Genomic DNA, 18,116 nt, shown 5'->3' on the forward strand with positions numbered 1-18,116 from the left:
GCTATTCCAGCTTTGTTCCTTTTTTTCAAAATTGGCTTGGCTATTCTAGGTCTTTTACATTTTCACATAAATTTTTGAATCAGATTTCCAGCTTCTACAGAAAATCTTACTGGGATTTAGAGTGGGATTGCATTGAAGGTATAGATCAATTTGGTGAGAGTTGACATCATCCTAATATTGAGTCTTCGAATCCATGAACACAGTATATCTCTCCATTTATTTAAGTTTTCTTTAATTTCTCTTGGTAATGTTTTGTAGTCTTCACTGTACAAGTCTTACATATCTTTTGTCAATTGTATCCCTAAGCATTTCCTATTTTTTTTTAAGATTTTATTTATTGGGCGCCTGGGTGGCTCAGTTGGTTAAGTGACTGCCTTCGGCTCAGGTCATGATCCTGGAGTCCCAGGATCGAGTCCCGCATCGGGCTCCCTGCTCAGCAGGGAGTCTGCTTCTCCCTCTCCCGCTCCCCCCTCTTGTGCTCTCTCTCTCTCAAATAAATAAATAAAATCTTAAAAAAAAAAAAAAAAAGATTTTATTTATTTATTTGACAGAGAGAGAGACAGACAGAGAGCACAAGCAAGGGGAGCAGCAGAGGGAGAGGGAGAAGCAGCAGGCTCTCTGCTGACCAAGGAGCCTGATGTGGGGCTTGATCCCAGGATCCTGGGATCATGACCCTCATGAGCCCAAGGCAGATGCTTAACCGCTGAGCCATCCAGGCGCCCCAGCATTTCCTATTTTTTGATGCTACTGTAAAGTTCGGTTTCTAATTAGTTGTCGCTGGTATACAGAAATAGCATTGAATTATGTATATTGACTTTGTTCCTGTGGCCCTGCTAAGTACACTTATTAGTTCTAGTAGACTTTTCTGTAAATTCCATAGTATTATCTATATAGCCAATCATATCACCTATGGATAAAGATAGTTTTATATTCTTCCTTTCTGATATTTTCCCCTTTTTTCATTTTTCTTGCTTGATTGCATTGCTAGGATTTCTAGTACAGTGTTGAATAGAAGTGATGAGAGGAGACAGTCTTGCCTTGTTCTTGATCATTGCCATTAAGCCTTTCACCACAAAAAAAAAAAAAAAAAAAAAGAAGGCTTTCACCACTGAATATGTTAACTGTAGGTTTTTCATATGTGCCTTTTATTAGTTTGAAGAAGTCCCCTTCTATTCCTGGGTTCCTGAGAATTTTTATTAGGAATGGATGTTGGATTTGGTCAAATGCTTTTTTGTATAGTTTTTCTGTTTTAGTTTGTTAACATGGTAAATTATAGTCATTGATTTTTGAATGTTAAATCAATCTTGCAATCCCAGAATAAGTCCTAATTGGTTATGATATATTGTCCTTTTTATATGTTGTTATTACATATCATTGTTATGTATTAAGAATTTTTGCATCCATGTTCATGAGGGATATTGAGGGTTCCCTTGTTTCTATATCCTCACCAACACTTGTTCTTGTCTTTTTGATACTAGCCATTCTGACTTGTGTGAGGTGATAGCTCATTATGGTTTGTTTTTTTTTTTTTAAAGATTTTTATTTATTTATTTGACAGAGAGAGACACAGCGAGAGAGGGAACACAAACAGGGGGAATGGGAGAGAGAGAAGCAGGCTTCCCGCTGAGCAGGGAGCCCGATGTGGGGCTCAATCCCAGGACCCTGGGATCATGACCTGAGCTGAAGGCAGATGCTTAACGACTGAGCCACCCAGGCGCCCCAGCTCATTATGGTTTTGATTTGCATTTCCCTGATGATGAGTGACGTTGAGCATCTTTTCATGTGTTTGTTGGCCATCTGTATATTTTCTTTGAAAAAATGTCTATGCAAGTCCTCTGCCAATTTTTAAACCAGATTGTTTGTTTTGTGTATGAGTTCTTTTTTTAAGATTTTATTTATTTATTTGAGAGAGAGTGAGAGCAAGAGCAAGAGAGGTCACAGAGGGAGAGAGAAAGGGAGAAGCAGACTCCCCACTGAGTGAGGAGCCTGATGCAGGGCTTGATCCCAGAACCCCGAGATTATGACCTGAGCCAAAGGCAGACACTTAACCATCTAAGCCACCCAGGTGCCCTGTGTATGAATTCTTTATGTATTTTAGGTATTAACCCCTTATCAGATATATCATTTGCAAATATCTTCTCCCATTCAGTATGTTACCTTTTCATTTTGTTCATGGTTCCCTTCACCGTGCAAAACTTTTAAATTTGATATAGTCACAATTGTTTATTTTTCCTTTATTTCCCTTGCCTGGGGAGATAGATTCAGAAAAATACTAAGGCCAATGTCCAAGAGTTTACTGCCTATGTATTCTTTTTAGGATATTTATGGTTTCGGATGTCACATGTAGGTCTTTAATCTATTTTGAGTTTATTTTTGTGTATGATATAAGAAAATGGTCCAGTTTCATTCTTTTGCGTGTATCAGTCCAGTTTTCCCAACAGAGTGTATTGAAGAGACTGTGTTTTCTCTGCTGTATATTCTTGCCTCCATTATTGTAGATTAGTTGAATATGAGTTTGTTTCTGGGCTCTTTATTCTGTTCCATTGTTCTCTGTGTATGTTTTTGTGCTAGTACCATACTGTTTGATTACTGTAGCTTTGCAGTAGAGTTTGAAATCTGGGATTGTGATGCCTCCAGTTTTGTTTTTTTGCAAGATTGCTTTGAATCTTTGTGGCCTTTGTAGTTCCATAGAATTTTAGGATTATTTGTTCTAATTCTGTGATAAATACTATTAATTAGCTTTATGAATTTTGACAGACACATATAGTTGGATCTCCATACCACAATCTAGATGCATGACAGTTCCAATAACCCTAAAAATACCCTTATTTTACTCCGTTGTTAGTACCTTCTACCCCCGACCACTAGAAATTTCTGATTTATTCTTCATCCCTATAGTTTTATCTTTTCCTGAATGTCATATAAATGGAATCATATAGTTTGTAGCCTTTTGAATATGACTTATTTTACTTAGCTAAATCCATTGAGATTCATCTATGTTGTTGTATGTATTAATAGTTGTTCCTTTTTATTGCTGAGTAGTATTCCATTGCATGGATGTACCATAGTTTATTTCTTCAAGGACGTTTGGATTGTTTCCAGTTTTTGGCATTTAGGAACGGAATTGCTATAAATGTTTGCATACAGATTTTGGTGTAAGTCTAAGTTTTCTTTTTTCTTGGGCAAGTACCTCGAGTGGGATTGCTAAGTTTTATGTAAGTATAGCTTTAAACTTTATAGGATATGGGAGGTTTTTAATAGATTCTATTTCTTTAATTCTGTTTAGGTTATTGATTTCTTATTGAGTGAGCTTTGGTAGTTTTTGTCTTTCAAAGAATTAACCCATCTTGTCTGTTAAATTTATAGGCATAGAATTATTCCCCAGTTCCCCTGGTTATTCTTTTTAATATTTGTAGAATCTGTGGTGTTGTCATCTCTCTCCTTCTTGGTATTTGAAGTTTTTTTTTCTTTTTTTCTTCTTTTTTTTTTTTTTAGAGCTGGGGGTAGGGACAGAGGGAGAGGGAGAGAGAGAATCTCAAGCAGGCTCCAAACCCAGCGTGGAGCCCAATGTGAGGCTTGATCTCACAACCCTGAGACCTTGACCTAAGCCAAAATCAAGAGTTGGATGCTTAACTGACTGAGTCACCTAGTTGCCCCTGAGTTCGTGTTTTACAATTTTTTCTTTGGCAGGAGGTTTATCAACTTTATAGATCTTCTGAAAGAACTGGCTTATGTTTTTGTTGCGTTTTGGTTACTGATACTCTGTTTTCTGTTTAGCTGACTTCCGATCATCTTTATTATTTCCTCTCTTCTGCTTAATTTGGATTTACTACTTTGGGTTTAACATACTACAGAAAACAATTTTTTCTCTCTGGATGTAAATTGTCATATTTTTAAATCTTGTAGTACTCAGTTCAGGTGTGGTGTGTGTTGTGTGGGTGTGTGTGGTGTTGGTGTTTAGTATTTAGGCAAGAACATGAGACTTTGCTAGTAGCAAGATTTCAGAGAGAGTGAAATTGGTACTGTTTTTAATGAGAAGGGTACAGGATTTTTTTTTTGTTTTGAATATTGGTTTTTGTGCCTGTTCATCTCTGAATGTAGAGTATCTGTAAATTATTAAAATACTCAGAATTTTCATGACAAGCCCAGTGAAATTTCCCACACATAGAGCTACTAAAGTTTAATATGTGGCATTATTTAAGTGGGGCAAAATATTTTCACCAGGAATAAAATTTTATTTTTGTTTCTAATCTTAGCAGTCATTGAACCTAAAGGACTATATAATGTTTACTCAAATTAAGAGTGTAAAACACTTAAATCCCTAGGTCTTCCCAAATGAGTAACCTCTAACTAAGATATAAGGCAGTTTTGGAGTTGTTTTTACTTCAAGTGTTTTGATACGTGAAAGTAAGAAATTCCTGTAGTAAATGAAGTGGAATTTGTGTTACTCTTTCAGGTTGTTTTTCAAAGCTTGATTAAAGTCAAGGAAATAAATTGCTTTATTGTTTTAACATTCTATTTAAATAGTAATGCAAATTTGATTTTCCCTGTAATTAGAAATAATTTTATTTTTTAGATGAAATTCGCTTGAAAATCAGTTTCAGTTTCTTTTTTAAATGCTTATTTTTTATGTAGTCTTCAATAAGAAATATAAGTGTTATTAGAATTGGAGTACTGGTGGAAGGATGTATTATTTATCAACCTACATGAAAATTATTTTTTATTTATTTTTCTAATTGTTTAATGTTACATTTTATCTTTTAGATCCTATTTGACCAAACTCAGAGATCAATTAAAGCACAGCTTCAGAACTTTGTTAAAGAGTAAGTCAATTGCAGTGAAGAGAAAAGAAAAGCAACAAGTTCATGATCACATCTGGGAGTTGGTTATCTTTTGAGAAGAATTTTATGGACTGTGATTTATTGAAAATATTGGAGTTTTTGTTTTTTTGCTTTGTGAAGTGTATATTGCATTTCCTCTTGAATTATTCCATAAGGGAATCAGACTTCATGTCTTTCAGTGAATCATTTATACTATGAAATTTGTATTCAGGATATATAACTAGGATTGTTATAGATTAAAAAATAAAATAATTTAATGACCTTTCAAAATCAAAGCAGATCCCAAAAGTGGTTGAAATACTATTAGTTATTATAGTGGAGACTAAGTTTTCCATAGTCTCAATATGGTTTTTCTTTGAAGAGAATATAATGGAATATATGAGAATGAATCATAAAAGTGCATGTTTTTTGCTACATGTGATCCTTTTGTGTCACATTCATCCCATTTTATATGTGAAATAAAATTGAACTAGAAGTAAAAACATCTGAACTTTCCAGGTAGGAACATTTTCCTTTCCCACATTAATAATTCAGTTTTTCTCTTTTAATTCCTGACTGAGAATATATAAAATTACAGATAAAGTTGGTTATGATACAGTATTCAGGATAAATTATAGAAGTAGCACATCTCGTGAACATAGTGCACTGCCGTTTAGTAGGTTAGAATTTATTGTCCTGCTAGTGATATCTCACAGATTCTTTCCAAATAATAGACTAACGTTCAGAATGTCCTTATAGAATGTATGCATGAAAATTTATGGCTTCTTACAAAGCCTTTAAAGTCTTTCTCAGGTCTACTTTATTATTATTTTAAAATCATTTGTCTTCAAGTCATTTTGCCTGGTTCTCTGGTAGAAAAAAGTACTTATCTAAGATCAAAAGTACTTATCTAAGATCATTAATGAGTCAAGGGTTTCAGAATACTGAAATGGAAACCATTACCCTTTACAGGTATGCAGTTCTTTTACCAAAGATTGTATGTATGTGTGTTTTAAGAATATATTTATGCCCTTTGGCCCAGTAATTTCCCTCAACAAGAAACAAGTGATATTTCTTAAAGTGTGGTTTGTAGATCACCCACAGTAGGATTTATGGAAGTTTTCCTGTTTTTATTTTTTTAGAGATCTTAGAAAATTCAAAGATGCCAAGAAGCAATTTGAAAAAGTCAGTGAAGAAAAAGAAAATGCATTAGTAAAAAATGCTCAAGTACAAAGAAACAAACAGCACGAAGTTGAAGAAGCCACGAACATTCTGACAGCAACAAGAAAATGTTTTCGACATATAGCCCTCGACTATGTACTTCAGGTATATTTATTATATGTTTTCAAAAAATGCTTACTAAACATGTCATTACTTTTGAGTGATTACACTGAGAAGAACTAATACTGTTTCTTTGAGTCTAAAATTAAGCCATGATCTTTTGTGAAGACTTTTCACTTGTCTGTATATCTGTGTATGCACATAAATATGTGTGTGTACATGTGTATACCTTTGGTTCTGATTTCTTCCCCTTTTCACTTAACATGATACTTTCTCCCATTTTTAAATGTTGTAAAAAGCATTTTAATCGCTTTATTTTATTCTATGGAGTTGCTAGGTTAATTTAATTAATACTGCTTATCAGACATATTGTTGCCAGTTTTTACTGGCAATAGTGAAAATATAGTTTTCAATAATTGTAAATGATAATAACATCTTTGTATATAAATCTTTTGCCACATTTCTGATTATTTCTTTAGAGTAGATTCTTAGAGGTATTAAGGCATACCATATTGACAAATGTAAAATATTTCTAGAAGTGTTGTTCTCATAATTGCATTACATGCTATTTTTTAAAACTAGAGATCAGTATTTGGTAAGTTGCCTGGTGATCTTCTGGTCCTATGTAAAATTGAAATCAGTTTGAATGTGATAGGTCTCCAAAGGGATTCGAGAGACATGAAAAGTGAAGGCAAAGTGTACATTATTTCACATGTACTTGATGTGTTCCTATATATCATGAGTTGAAAGCTTTAAAGCTCAGGAAATTAGTTTGTCTGAATCTCCTTTTACAAAACAGCAGTGGAGTCTCCAGAGATTGTTGACTAGCAATCACAGATTATTTCTTTAAAAAAATACGTAAGTAACCATATACAAATTAGTGATTAAAAACTACTTAGAAAACTTAGCAAAACAGTAGAAAATGACTAAGTTTTTTTTAAGTTTCTATTCAGTAAGTGGGAAGTTAAAGTTTTCAATTAGCAATAATCGCGCCTCGGATAAACCTCAATGAAGTGCATTTCATTTATTAACGATAATCTTCAAGAATGGAATGCTCTGTATTTCCTTTCTCCCATTAGCCCTCTCCCATTTACTCCACTTTTTGCGGTAGGATGAGTATTGTCTTCCTATCCCATTCCACTGACATAGCTCATGCTAAGGTCTTACTCATTAGATACAGTTTAATTCTTAACCAACTTGACTATTGTGTTTCACTGAAATGGTGGACCACACTCTCTTTCTTGAAATATACTTTTGTCTTGATTTATCTCAAACCACTTTTAGATTGCAATAACTTCTATTTAGCTTCTATTTCTTAACTTCTATTAACTTGTATTTCTTTTCAGTGTCCATGTTGGGCTTCTCTCCTTTGTCCATCTTTTCAACCTCTTTTTCAGGGTTCCCTCTTGGTCCTATTCTTTTCTGACCTTTTGATTTCCCTGAAAGTCTCATGCCCCTTGCTTGAATTACCATCATGTATAGATGACAAAATCTATTTTTCTCAGACATCCCTCTTTCTTTTTGATCCACAACTGAAAACTGTCTTCTTCCAAATGGCTTCTTTTTACCCTTACCTAACTGAATGCCAACACCCTCTCACTCAATCCTAGAAAGTCACATGGAGAATTATATCAGATATTCTCATTCTCAGCTGCTATATCTAACAATCAAAACTGCCTTAAAAAGTTCTGTGTATTGGGGCACCTGGGTGGCTCAGTTGGTTGAGCATCTGACTCTTGATTTGGGCTGAGGTCATGATCTCAGGGTGGTGAGGTCAAGCCCTGAGTCAGGCCCCGCACTGGGTGTGGTGCTTGCTTGGGATTCTCTCTCTTCCTCTCCCTCTGTGACCCACTCCCCTACCCCCCGCTGGCGCACACTCACTCTTAAAAAAAAAGAAAAAAGTTCTGTGTACCTCTTAAGTCTGCTCTTTCTTACCCTTGCTGCAGCCCTAACACCAGTCTTTATTGTTTCTTATCTAGAGTATTAAGATGTTCTCAAAAAATTGGTCTTCTTGCATTGCGTTTACCTGTTCTGTTACCACTTTGTTCTCTGTTCTGGGGTCAGTTATACAAGTTTCTCCAGGCAAAGTGAATCATCCTTGCCTCTGCTTCTTCTGTGCTGTCATAATATTGTCATACACATTGCTGTTAGAGCACTTAAACACATTTATTATAATTATTTATATCTCTTTTTTACTCCTAGGTTATATTCTTTCCTCTAGTGGTTGGAAAATAAATTATCCATTTCATTTAGTGCTCATCCAGTAGTTTTAAGTTAGGATCCACATGTCCCCTGTAACTATCACCTTATTTGATTTTTCTGATGAGAACTCTTGTGTCATTTTATTATATGGCTAAAGTGGCTATTTTAGGGTGTAGTAAGTAACAAATATCCAAGTTTATAAAGTTTGTCATGCTTTAGCTTCTGTAAATATTTGAATTTACTTTTTTTTTTCCAAGTACATGCTATTTTTCATTGCCCAACATAAAAAAATACATAAAATGGAAGCACTTTTGGCATTTTTCAAAGTCTGAATAATAGGTTATCTGCAGCCTCTGCTTTTACTTAGAGCATTTGAAAGTTAATATTTTAGTTCTCAAAACTGAATAGGCCATGGGCGCCTGGGTGGCTCAGTCGGTTAAGCGGCTGCCTTTGGCTCAGGTCATGATCCCAGGGTCCTGGGGTCAAGTCCCGCATTGGGCTCCCTGCTCTGTGGGGAGCCTGCTTCTCCCTCTACCTCTGCCTGCTTTTCTGCCTACTTGTGCTCTCTCTCTATCTCTCTGTCAAATAAATAAATAAAATCTTTAAAAAACAAAAAAAACCAAAACAAAACTGAATAGGCCTTGAAACAGACATACAAAGGAAATTAGTGCTCATTTAAGCATAGTTATTTGGACTTCTTGGTGTGTTTTTAGTTTTCTGATCAGTGCTTTAAAATTATCTTATAAAACAGGGAGAATATTCAGTGGGAAGAACATATCAAAAAGGAAGATATTCTGTAATCTTTTGACAATATTAGCAAAAAGTGAATGATTCTTTTTTTGTATAAACATTAATTTCATTAAGCTGATATGTAATAGATAAAAAAAATATTTGTTAAGAATTTCTAGAGTTGGGAGAGATACCACAAAGGCAACTTTCATAATTTACTGATCTTTCAGTAAATTTAGTTTAATTAAAATATTATTTGAGGTCTATTAATTTAGTTAACAAATATTTATTGAGTCCTCACTATGTACCACTTGGGGAATGCAGCTGGGAATAAGGCAAGACCTTGATCTTATGGAGCTCACACTTTAACCGGGGAAAAGACATAAGTAAATAAGAAAATATAAGGTAGTTATGAATGCTATCAAGGAAATAAATAGGGTTGTTGTACTAGAGAGTACATAGGGCCTACTTAGACCTTTTTGAGGAGATAGTATTTTAGCTGGGACCTGATTGGAACAGGTAGCCTTATGCCTATCTGGGCAGACAGTTATGACATGACAGAACAACTAGTTTGAAAGTGTTGAGGTGGGAGTAGTTTTGGATTGTGGTTGGAGCACAGAAAGGGGAAAGTAATAGAAAACTAGGTTAGAAAGGTGATATCACAGAGGGCCACGAAGGCTACAGGAGGAAGTTGGAAGGTTTTAAGTTGGACATAGTGTAATCTTATTTATATTTTGAAAAGATCACTCTGTTTGCTGTGTGGAGAATGGATTGTAGAGAGTCAAGAGTATAGAGAGACTAGTTCATACGCTATTGCAACAGTCTAGAAAAGATAAGATGGTGTTTGGTAGTAGTGGCAAAAATTGATGAGAATTTGCATTAAGGATATATGTTGAAGGGTCTAGATGAGCAATTAGATAAGGAGGATGGGGAAAAGATGGAATTCTAAGAAATTGATATGCCTATCAAAGTGATAGTTTTATCACTACAGTATTTATGACTTATGCATGGCCAGTTTTTCTCTGAGTTGAAAATAGATGAGAGTTTCATTGGTATGTTTGTCTTAACTGTTTTTGCAAAACGTGGGTCAAAGGGTGAAAAACTTGAACTTTGATTTTATTTACTTTTCTGGAAAAGTATCAAACTATCAGAAAAAGCAAATTTTACAATATTGCATTGTAGATTAGTTTTTAAAATAAATGCATGGGTAATTAACCAAGTGTATTTTCCCTCAGATTAATGTCCTTCAATCAAAAAGGAGATCAGAAATCCTAAAATCAGTAAGATATTTATTGAAATGATGTTTTCAACATTTTAATATGATCTAAGTGTACATATATAAGCGTTTAAAGCAGCATCATATGTGTGTATATTTATGTGTGTGTATATATATATGTAAATATATTTATTCCAGGTTCAGAATTAATCTTACAGATCTTTTCATACTTCTTCTGTGTCACTTAACCACTTTTTTGTCTCCTTCATGTTATAGTTATTTATGTGTATCTCCTCTATTAACACACCATGAGCTCCTTAATAGTGACATTTAAATATTTGAGATTGAGGGCATGCATAAATGGTATCATTTAGAGAATTTTTCCTCCCGGGTTATTGATGATTTTATCAGCCTTTTGGTTTGTTCTTTAAAGTGCCGTTTGAAAATAAATGGGGTGAAATTTGAGGATAATGTTTTTCCCTGAGCCTCTATGCCCATTTTTTTATTTGACCATTTTTTTAAATCTTAAACCTAACAAAGAAGTGGACATGGGATGGTAGTGGTATGACATTGCACTCTTTCACATTTTGAGAACCTTAGAAATAATTTTTCCTCTCTGTTCACTGAAGTATTTTGGTTTTTTCCCTGAAAGGGTATGCATAAATTGCTTTTGATTCTTGTCCCCACCTAGCTTTTCCCTAAATTCTGTATTTATGTTATTTCTTATCAGGTAAGTACATTGTACTTGCTCTTTACCTCTACTTCCTTTTCCAGATTGAGAGTATTATGTGTTAATTGTAGAAAATTGGAAAGTAAAATGTATGAAGAAAAAAATTAAAACACTTACAAATCTTACTACCAAGGGAGAACTACTGTTAATATCTTGGCATATATCTTCATCTTTTTTCCTCTCTTTCTGTGGGCATGTATGTATATGAATGTGTATGTGTGTTTTAAAATTGCATTTAATTTTTTTAAACAAAATAGGAGTCATTGTTACATATGTTTTATAACTTTGTTCTTTTGATAGTAACTACAAAATCATCACATGTTATTAAATATTTTTTATTTAACAATGGCTTTCCTGGCCATACAGAATTCTACCATGTGAATATACTAGCAGTAGGCAACCTTTTTTTGTGAAGGGCCAGGTAGTGAATATGTTAGGTTTTGTGGGCCATGTGGTCTGTGTTGTAATTACTTAACTGTGATGTTGTAATGAGAAAGCAGCTATGGACAATATGTAAATGAATAGCATGATTGTGTGTTAATAAGAATTTTTCTTCTGGACATGGAAATTTGAATTTCATATAGTTTTCCCATGTCATGAATTTCATGTCTTCTTTTCATTGTCTTTCAAACATTTAAAAATGTAAAAACCACTGTTAGCTCATAAGCCATCCAAAAATAGATGATAGGGCTAGATATAGTTTGCAGGTCAGTTGACTATGCCATAAATTAGTTTTATCCTTTAATGGATTTTTAAGTAATTTCCATGTTTTTTGACTTTAAAGAATAGCATTATAGTGATCATTCTAATAAATAATATGATTATTTCCTTAGGATAGATTAAGACAAGAGATTACTTAGTCAAAGGGTTTAAGCATTTGTTAAAACTTTTAAAAAATAATGGTAAATTTTAAGAGTTATACATCATTTCCACTAGTAGTATGTGAAAGTGAACTATATTATCAACACTGGGTATTAATTTCTCCTACTCTACGTATAATTTGGTAGATAGAAAATGTCATGTCATTGTTCAGTTTTGCATTTCTTTAATACAAATGAGTTTGTATTAAATATGTATGAGTTTGAATTTTTTTCTGTATATTTTTTGGCCTCTGTGTTCCCTGTTTTTTTGTTAAGTATTCATCTTTTTCGTACTGATTTGTAACATCTTTTATATTTTAAGACTATTAACCCTTTGTCATATGTGTTTTCCTAGTTTATCATTTATCTTTTAATATGTTTATTATATGTTTTGATGTGCAGGCATGTTTTACATTTTTATGTAGTTGTAGCTGTTAATCTTTCACCCTCTTTTTTTATATAATTAAGTGTTTATTACACTAATAAAGTTGCATAACTACTGTTAATCTAATTCCAGAATAATCTTTTATTGAGCTTTGTTCTTTTGTGTTTGTGTTTTAATTGGTTTTTCTCTTGAAAGAATCTTCTTTTGAAGCATTCTTGAATATTAAGGACCTATTTTAAATTTCAGAAAATTAAACAGATGTCTCGTCTTGCTAAAAATAAACATGGATGTTTGGAGGATTCTTTCACTATTATGATTGAATTAAATTTCTTCCCATATAAAAATGACAAATAAAAACAAGGGTGATTTTTCTTTCATGAATAGGTAAAATGTAGGAAAACCTGGAAAAAATCTTAACCTATTAGCAACATTTTTGGATATTGGGAATGAATATACAGAAACCTCCATATTGGCAAAGTCTGTTGACTCATTTTATTTCAGTATCTTGAGAAAGAAAATAAGCATTCCCCTACTTTGGGCTGTGTTTAGTGATCCTAGTCAGTTATAAAGTGTGATTGTTTTATTTTGAGAGCTTCATATTTCCTCTTCTAATTTTCTAATGTTTTATTTGCAATTTAAAGTTTTGCCAGTGAGTTTGGTTGAAAGGCATATAATATGGTTTTTATAATGTACCTGGGAAGATGGTGAAAGTATTGAAAACTTGATTCTTTCAATTATTACCATGTGAATTTTGATTGTCTGGATATAATAATCTGTTAAACAACTAAAATTTGGGGCGTTTTTAAAATTTTAAACCACTTAGAGATTTCTTTTAAATATAATTTATTCTCACTTCACAAATATTTCTGAAATACTCTTTTAAGAAAAATGACTCAGTTCTAATTTTAAATTTGATATTTTGGGCTCTTATGGAATAATTTTTAAACATTAGATAAGATTAAGATTTTTAAAAATTTCAGGATATTTAAGAATGATTTTAAAATGCTAAACTTTTTTTCTCTTATTAGATGTTATCTTTTATGTATGCCCATTTGGCCTTCTTCCATCAAGGGTATGATCTATTTAGTGAACTTGGGCCCTACATGAAGGATCTTGGTGCACAGGTAATATTGTACTGTATTGCTTGATTCTGTGTTATGCATTGATATCTGTATTTTTTTCATTGAGATGTGATTGACATATAATATTGCATTAATTTAGGTGTATAAAATAATTGAGATAAATGTGTGTATTAATACACACATATTTATAGTCAAATGACCACCTCAAAAGTTTAGTAAACTATTACTCCATAGACTTAAACATTTTTTTTCTTGTCTTCAGAACTTTTAAGATCTACTGTTTAGTAGCTTTCAAATATATGATACAGTAGTGTTAACTATAGTCACCATGCTGTACATTACATTCCCAGGTCTTATTTATTTTATAACTGGAAATTTGTACCTGTGACCCCCTTCACCCATTTTGTCCACTCATCCCCCACCTCTGGCAAATTCCAGTCTATTCTCTGTATCTGTGAGTTTGGTTTTGTTTTGTTTTGTTTTGATTCCACATATAAGTGAAATCCTATGGTATTTGTCTTTTTCTGCCTGATTTATTTCACCTAACGTAATGCCTTCAAGGTCCATCTATGTTGCAAATGGCAAGATTTCCCTTTTTTTTTTTTTAAATGGCTAATAGTCCCATGTATATATATACACCACATTTTCATATCTATTCATCTTTTGACAGACACTTAGGTTGTTTCTGTATCTTGGCTATTATAAATAATGCTGCAGTGAACATGGTGATGTAGATATTTTTTCAAATTAGTATCTTTGTTTACATTGAACATATGTAGAAGGGGCATTGCTGGAACATATGGTAGTTCTGTTTTTAAATTTTTAAGGAGCCTCCATACTGTTTTCCATAGTGGATGCACCAGTTTATATTCCCACCACTAGTGCACTTTTCTCCACATCCTCACCAACACTTGTGATTTCTTGTCTTTTTGATGACAGCCATTTTGACAGGTGTAAGGTGATATCTCATTGTGGTTTTGATTTGTATTTTCCTGATGATTAGTGATGTTGAGCACCTTTTCATATACCTTTTGGCCATCTATTTGTCTTCTTTGGAGAAATGTCTCTTCAGATCCTCTGCCCATTTTTAATACAAAGTGTTTGTTTGTTTGTTTGTTTGTTTGTTTTGCTATTGAGTTGTATGACTTCTTTATATACCTTGGACATTTATATCTGATACATGATTTGCAAATATTTTGTAGGAGCTTTTTGGTTTGATGTAGTCCCACTTGTTTGTTTTTGCTTTTGTTGCCTTTGCTCTGGTATCTGTACTTTTAAAGAAGTTTAGCACTTCGGGGAAAAAATTAGCATATTGGGAAATTTGACATTTCATTTATTTAATGAAGAAGTTTGATGCTGCAGAAGATTTATGTATGGATTAAATGTGTAACCAAAAAGAAGACTGAAGTTAAAAATATGTTATAGACAGCATGTGAGGGTGTTGAAAGGAAAACTTAAAAACAAAGTGTCTATTTTATAGTATACATAGCTGGATTTATTTTTTCATTTCTTAGATTTGGATATTGAAAAATCCTACTGATTTTTCATTTGAGTTATACTCTTTTTATATATATATATATTTTTAAAGATTTTATTTATTTATTTGAGAGAGAGAATGAGAGACAGAGAGCATGAGAGGGAGGAGGGTCAGAGGGAGAAGCAGACTCCCTGCCGAGCAGGGAGCCCGATGCGGGACTCAATCCCGGGACTCCAGGATCATGACCTGAGCCGAAGGCAGTCGCTTAACCAACTGAGCCACCCAGGCGCCCTACTCTTTTTATATTTTGAATAATAAAATTTTAGAATCTTAAGATTATGGAAGTCTTGGGAACTTTTTTATTTTATACATATATGCACATGTGTGAATTATACATATATCACAGTATTATATAGAAATTTCATTATATTCAAATTATTTTTGATAACTGAGCAGAACTTTGTATTAGATTTGTTCTGGGACATTCTTTTTTGTTGATTGGTGAGCTTTCTGGATTTAATAGTATCAATTTTTAGGTGATTTTTTTTCCCCATATAGGTTCATATTACCTTTTGAGGACAGGGGATTAAGGATACAAAATAGAGTTTAGGGAAATGAGGAAAAAGGTAAGAATGTAACAAGAATTGCATTCATTGACCAAAAGTAAATATGGTGCATACACGTATGTGTGTACGTGTGTGTCTTGGGATGGTATGCAGGGCATATGCCATGAGTTGCAGAGATACTGTTCCCAGGCTCTATAGAATTTAATCTATTGGAGGAAACCAACAAGTCACCAGACAGTTACTCTTTGGGCTCAGTGTCGTGTCTGGGTATATAAATTGAGAACTTGCTCATTTGCACGGGATAGATAGAAACCTTAAAATAGTAGCTTCAACAAGATGAAATTTTATTTCCCTGTGTAAGTCAAAGGCCTGGTATGCAGGGATGCAGGCTTATATTTTTTAATTCCACCTCATGGTTCAAAGTTACCATACCCACATTCTAGCTATCAGGAAAGAGGAAAGAAGAAAGAAAGATGCATTCTCTTTATGGATGTCTCCTGGAAATTGTAGTCACTTCTGTGTACATCCCAATGTCATACAGGCTGCAGGAAAGCTGGGAGATAAAAACTTAATGCCAGATAGTCATGTGACCTACTAGAATTTGGGGGTTCTTGAGTTAAGAAAGAAAGAGAGAATGGATATTGGGGAATAGCTGGCTGTCTCTACCACATAGCAGAGGATCAAAGAGTTATAGGAACATACAGATAGAACCTGTAACTCAGACTTGGGAGGAAGGCAAGACCTTCCTAGGCTCTAGGCACTCCCCACATTCTGTCAAGCATTATGTTGCACCCCCATCTTACATTAAATATAATTTATAAACAAGTGAGTTGGATTATAGTTGAGTAGTTTAAATAATTGTATACTTTAGACATTTATTAACTTTGGTTTTGCAGCTTCCCCCTCTCAGTTCTCACATAATTTTTCAGGTCCTTGAAAAGCCTCTAAGCTCATGGAAAATATAGCCTGGTTGGAGGTGGCCAGTTCAGATATTCTTTCAATAATTCAGTTATGAGATAACTGGATCTGGAACTAGGAACATGGCAGTAGGGATAGAAACAAGTAGCTTGACGGATATTTAAGATATAGCCAATTTCAAGGTAGAGGGACATGATGAGTTGAGGTTTAAATGTGTTAAATTTTGGGGCGCCTGGGTGGCTCAGTCGGTTAAGCATCTGCCTTCGGCTCAGGTCGTGAACCCAGGGTCCTGGGATCGCGCCCCACATTGGGCTCCCTGCTTGGCGGGAAGCCTTCTTCTCCCTCTCCCAGTCCTCCTGCTTGTGTTCCTGCCCTCGCTATCTCTCTCTCTGTCAAATAAATAAAATCTTTTTAAAAAAATGTGTTAAATTTTGATGATCGGACATCTAAGTGGGTGTATCTGGAACTCAAAAAAAAAACAAAAACAAAAACAAAAACACCTACGTTAAAGGAGTCAATAACATATAATTGCTAATTGTAACCACAAGAGTGGGTGAATTGACCCAAGGAGAGTTAATAGGGATCCCAAAATCATTTTTGTGTTTTGAAAGCTATTTTTGAAAAATGTGAGCGCTGGAACAGTATGCTTAAAGATTTTGATTTTGTAAATTAAGGTCAAGGGCCACTAGTATAGAGTAAAAAGAGAATCTGGCTTCAAACAGGGCCCTAAGAATGACATTTTTTTAAAATTTAATTTTGTTTTATTATGTTATGTTAGTCACCATACAGTACATCATTAGTTTTTGATGTAGTGTTCCATGATTCATTGTTTTCGTATAGCACCCAGTGCTCCATGCAATACGTGCCCTCCTTAATTCCCATCACTGGGCTAATCCATCCCTCCACCCTCCTCCCTTCTAAAACCCTCAGTTTGTTTCTCAGAGTCCATAGTCTCTCATGGTTCATCTCCCCCTCCGATTTCCCCACCTTCATTTTTCCCTTCCTTCTCCTAATGTCCTCCATGCTATTCCTTATGTTCCACAAATAAGTGAAACCATATGATAATTGACTTTCTCTGCTTGACCTATTTCACTTAGCATAATCTCCTCCAGTCCCATCCATGTTGATGTATAAGTTGGGTGTTCGTCCTTTCTGATGGCTAATATTCCATTGTATATATGGACCACATCTTCTTTATCCATTCATTTGTTGAAGGGCATCTCGGCTTTTTCCACAGTTTGGCTATTGCAGACATTGCTGCTATGAACATTGGGGTGCATATGGCCCTTCTTTTCACTACATCTGTGTCTTTGGGGTAAATACCCAGGAATGCAATTGCTGGGTCATAGGGTAGCTCTATTGAGATACCACCTTACACCAGTTAGAATGGCAAAAATTGACAAGGCAGGAAACAACGAATGTTGGAGAGGTTGTGGAGAAAGGGGAACCCTTTTACACTGTTGGTGGGAATGCAAGTTGGTACAGCCACTTTGGAAAACAGTGTGGAGGTTCCTCAAAAAATGAAAAATAAGAATGACATATTTTTAAGAAATGGTTAAGTATGAGGATCTCCATTAAAGCATAGATGAGAGAGGAGGTGAAAACTGGGAGATGGTGTTAGTGCAGGCCAAAGAAAGAATGTCTCAAAAAGGAGAGGGTAGTTATCAGTACAAATATTGGAAAGAAGGCCCAGTAAACCCAGGACTGAGAACTACCTGTTGGGTTTAGCAGCAAGAAGATTATATGTTACCTTTGTGAGAGTAGAGGGTCTGAGTGGCAGAAGCTAAACTATAATGGGTAGATGAATACCAAACAGACAAGTGAAGAAGAGGGAAGATTTTTCCAGAAGT

The 18,116-nt window shown here is 34.3% G+C and overlaps 1 protein-coding gene across 12 annotated transcripts in view; it reads left to right on the forward strand.

The window, feature by feature from the left end:
- The window catches only part of ACAP2 (ArfGAP with coiled-coil, ankyrin repeat and PH domains 2), a 133,424-nt gene that overhangs the window by 68,101 nt on the left and 47,207 nt on the right, over positions 1-18,116 (forward strand). For all 12 annotated transcript variants that reach the window (XR_013445916.1, XR_013445929.1, XM_078067748.1 and 9 more), the window contains 4 exons: positions 4,765-4,823; positions 5,963-6,146; positions 10,268-10,312; positions 13,252-13,347. Coding sequence is in view for 10 of the 12 variants with exons in the window: in XM_078067748.1 (XP_077923874.1) it covers positions 4,765-4,823; positions 5,963-6,146; positions 10,268-10,312; positions 13,252-13,347 (384 nt within the window). In the remaining 2 variants the exon portion in view is untranslated. The remainder of the gene's footprint in view (positions 1-4,764; positions 4,824-5,962; positions 6,147-10,267; positions 10,313-13,251; positions 13,348-18,116) is intronic.

Source organism: Halichoerus grypus, chromosome 1 (assembly GCF_964656455.1).
Source record: "Halichoerus grypus chromosome 1, mHalGry1.hap1.1, whole genome shotgun sequence".
NCBI classification, from domain to species: Eukaryota; Metazoa; Chordata; class Mammalia; order Carnivora; family Phocidae; genus Halichoerus; species Halichoerus grypus.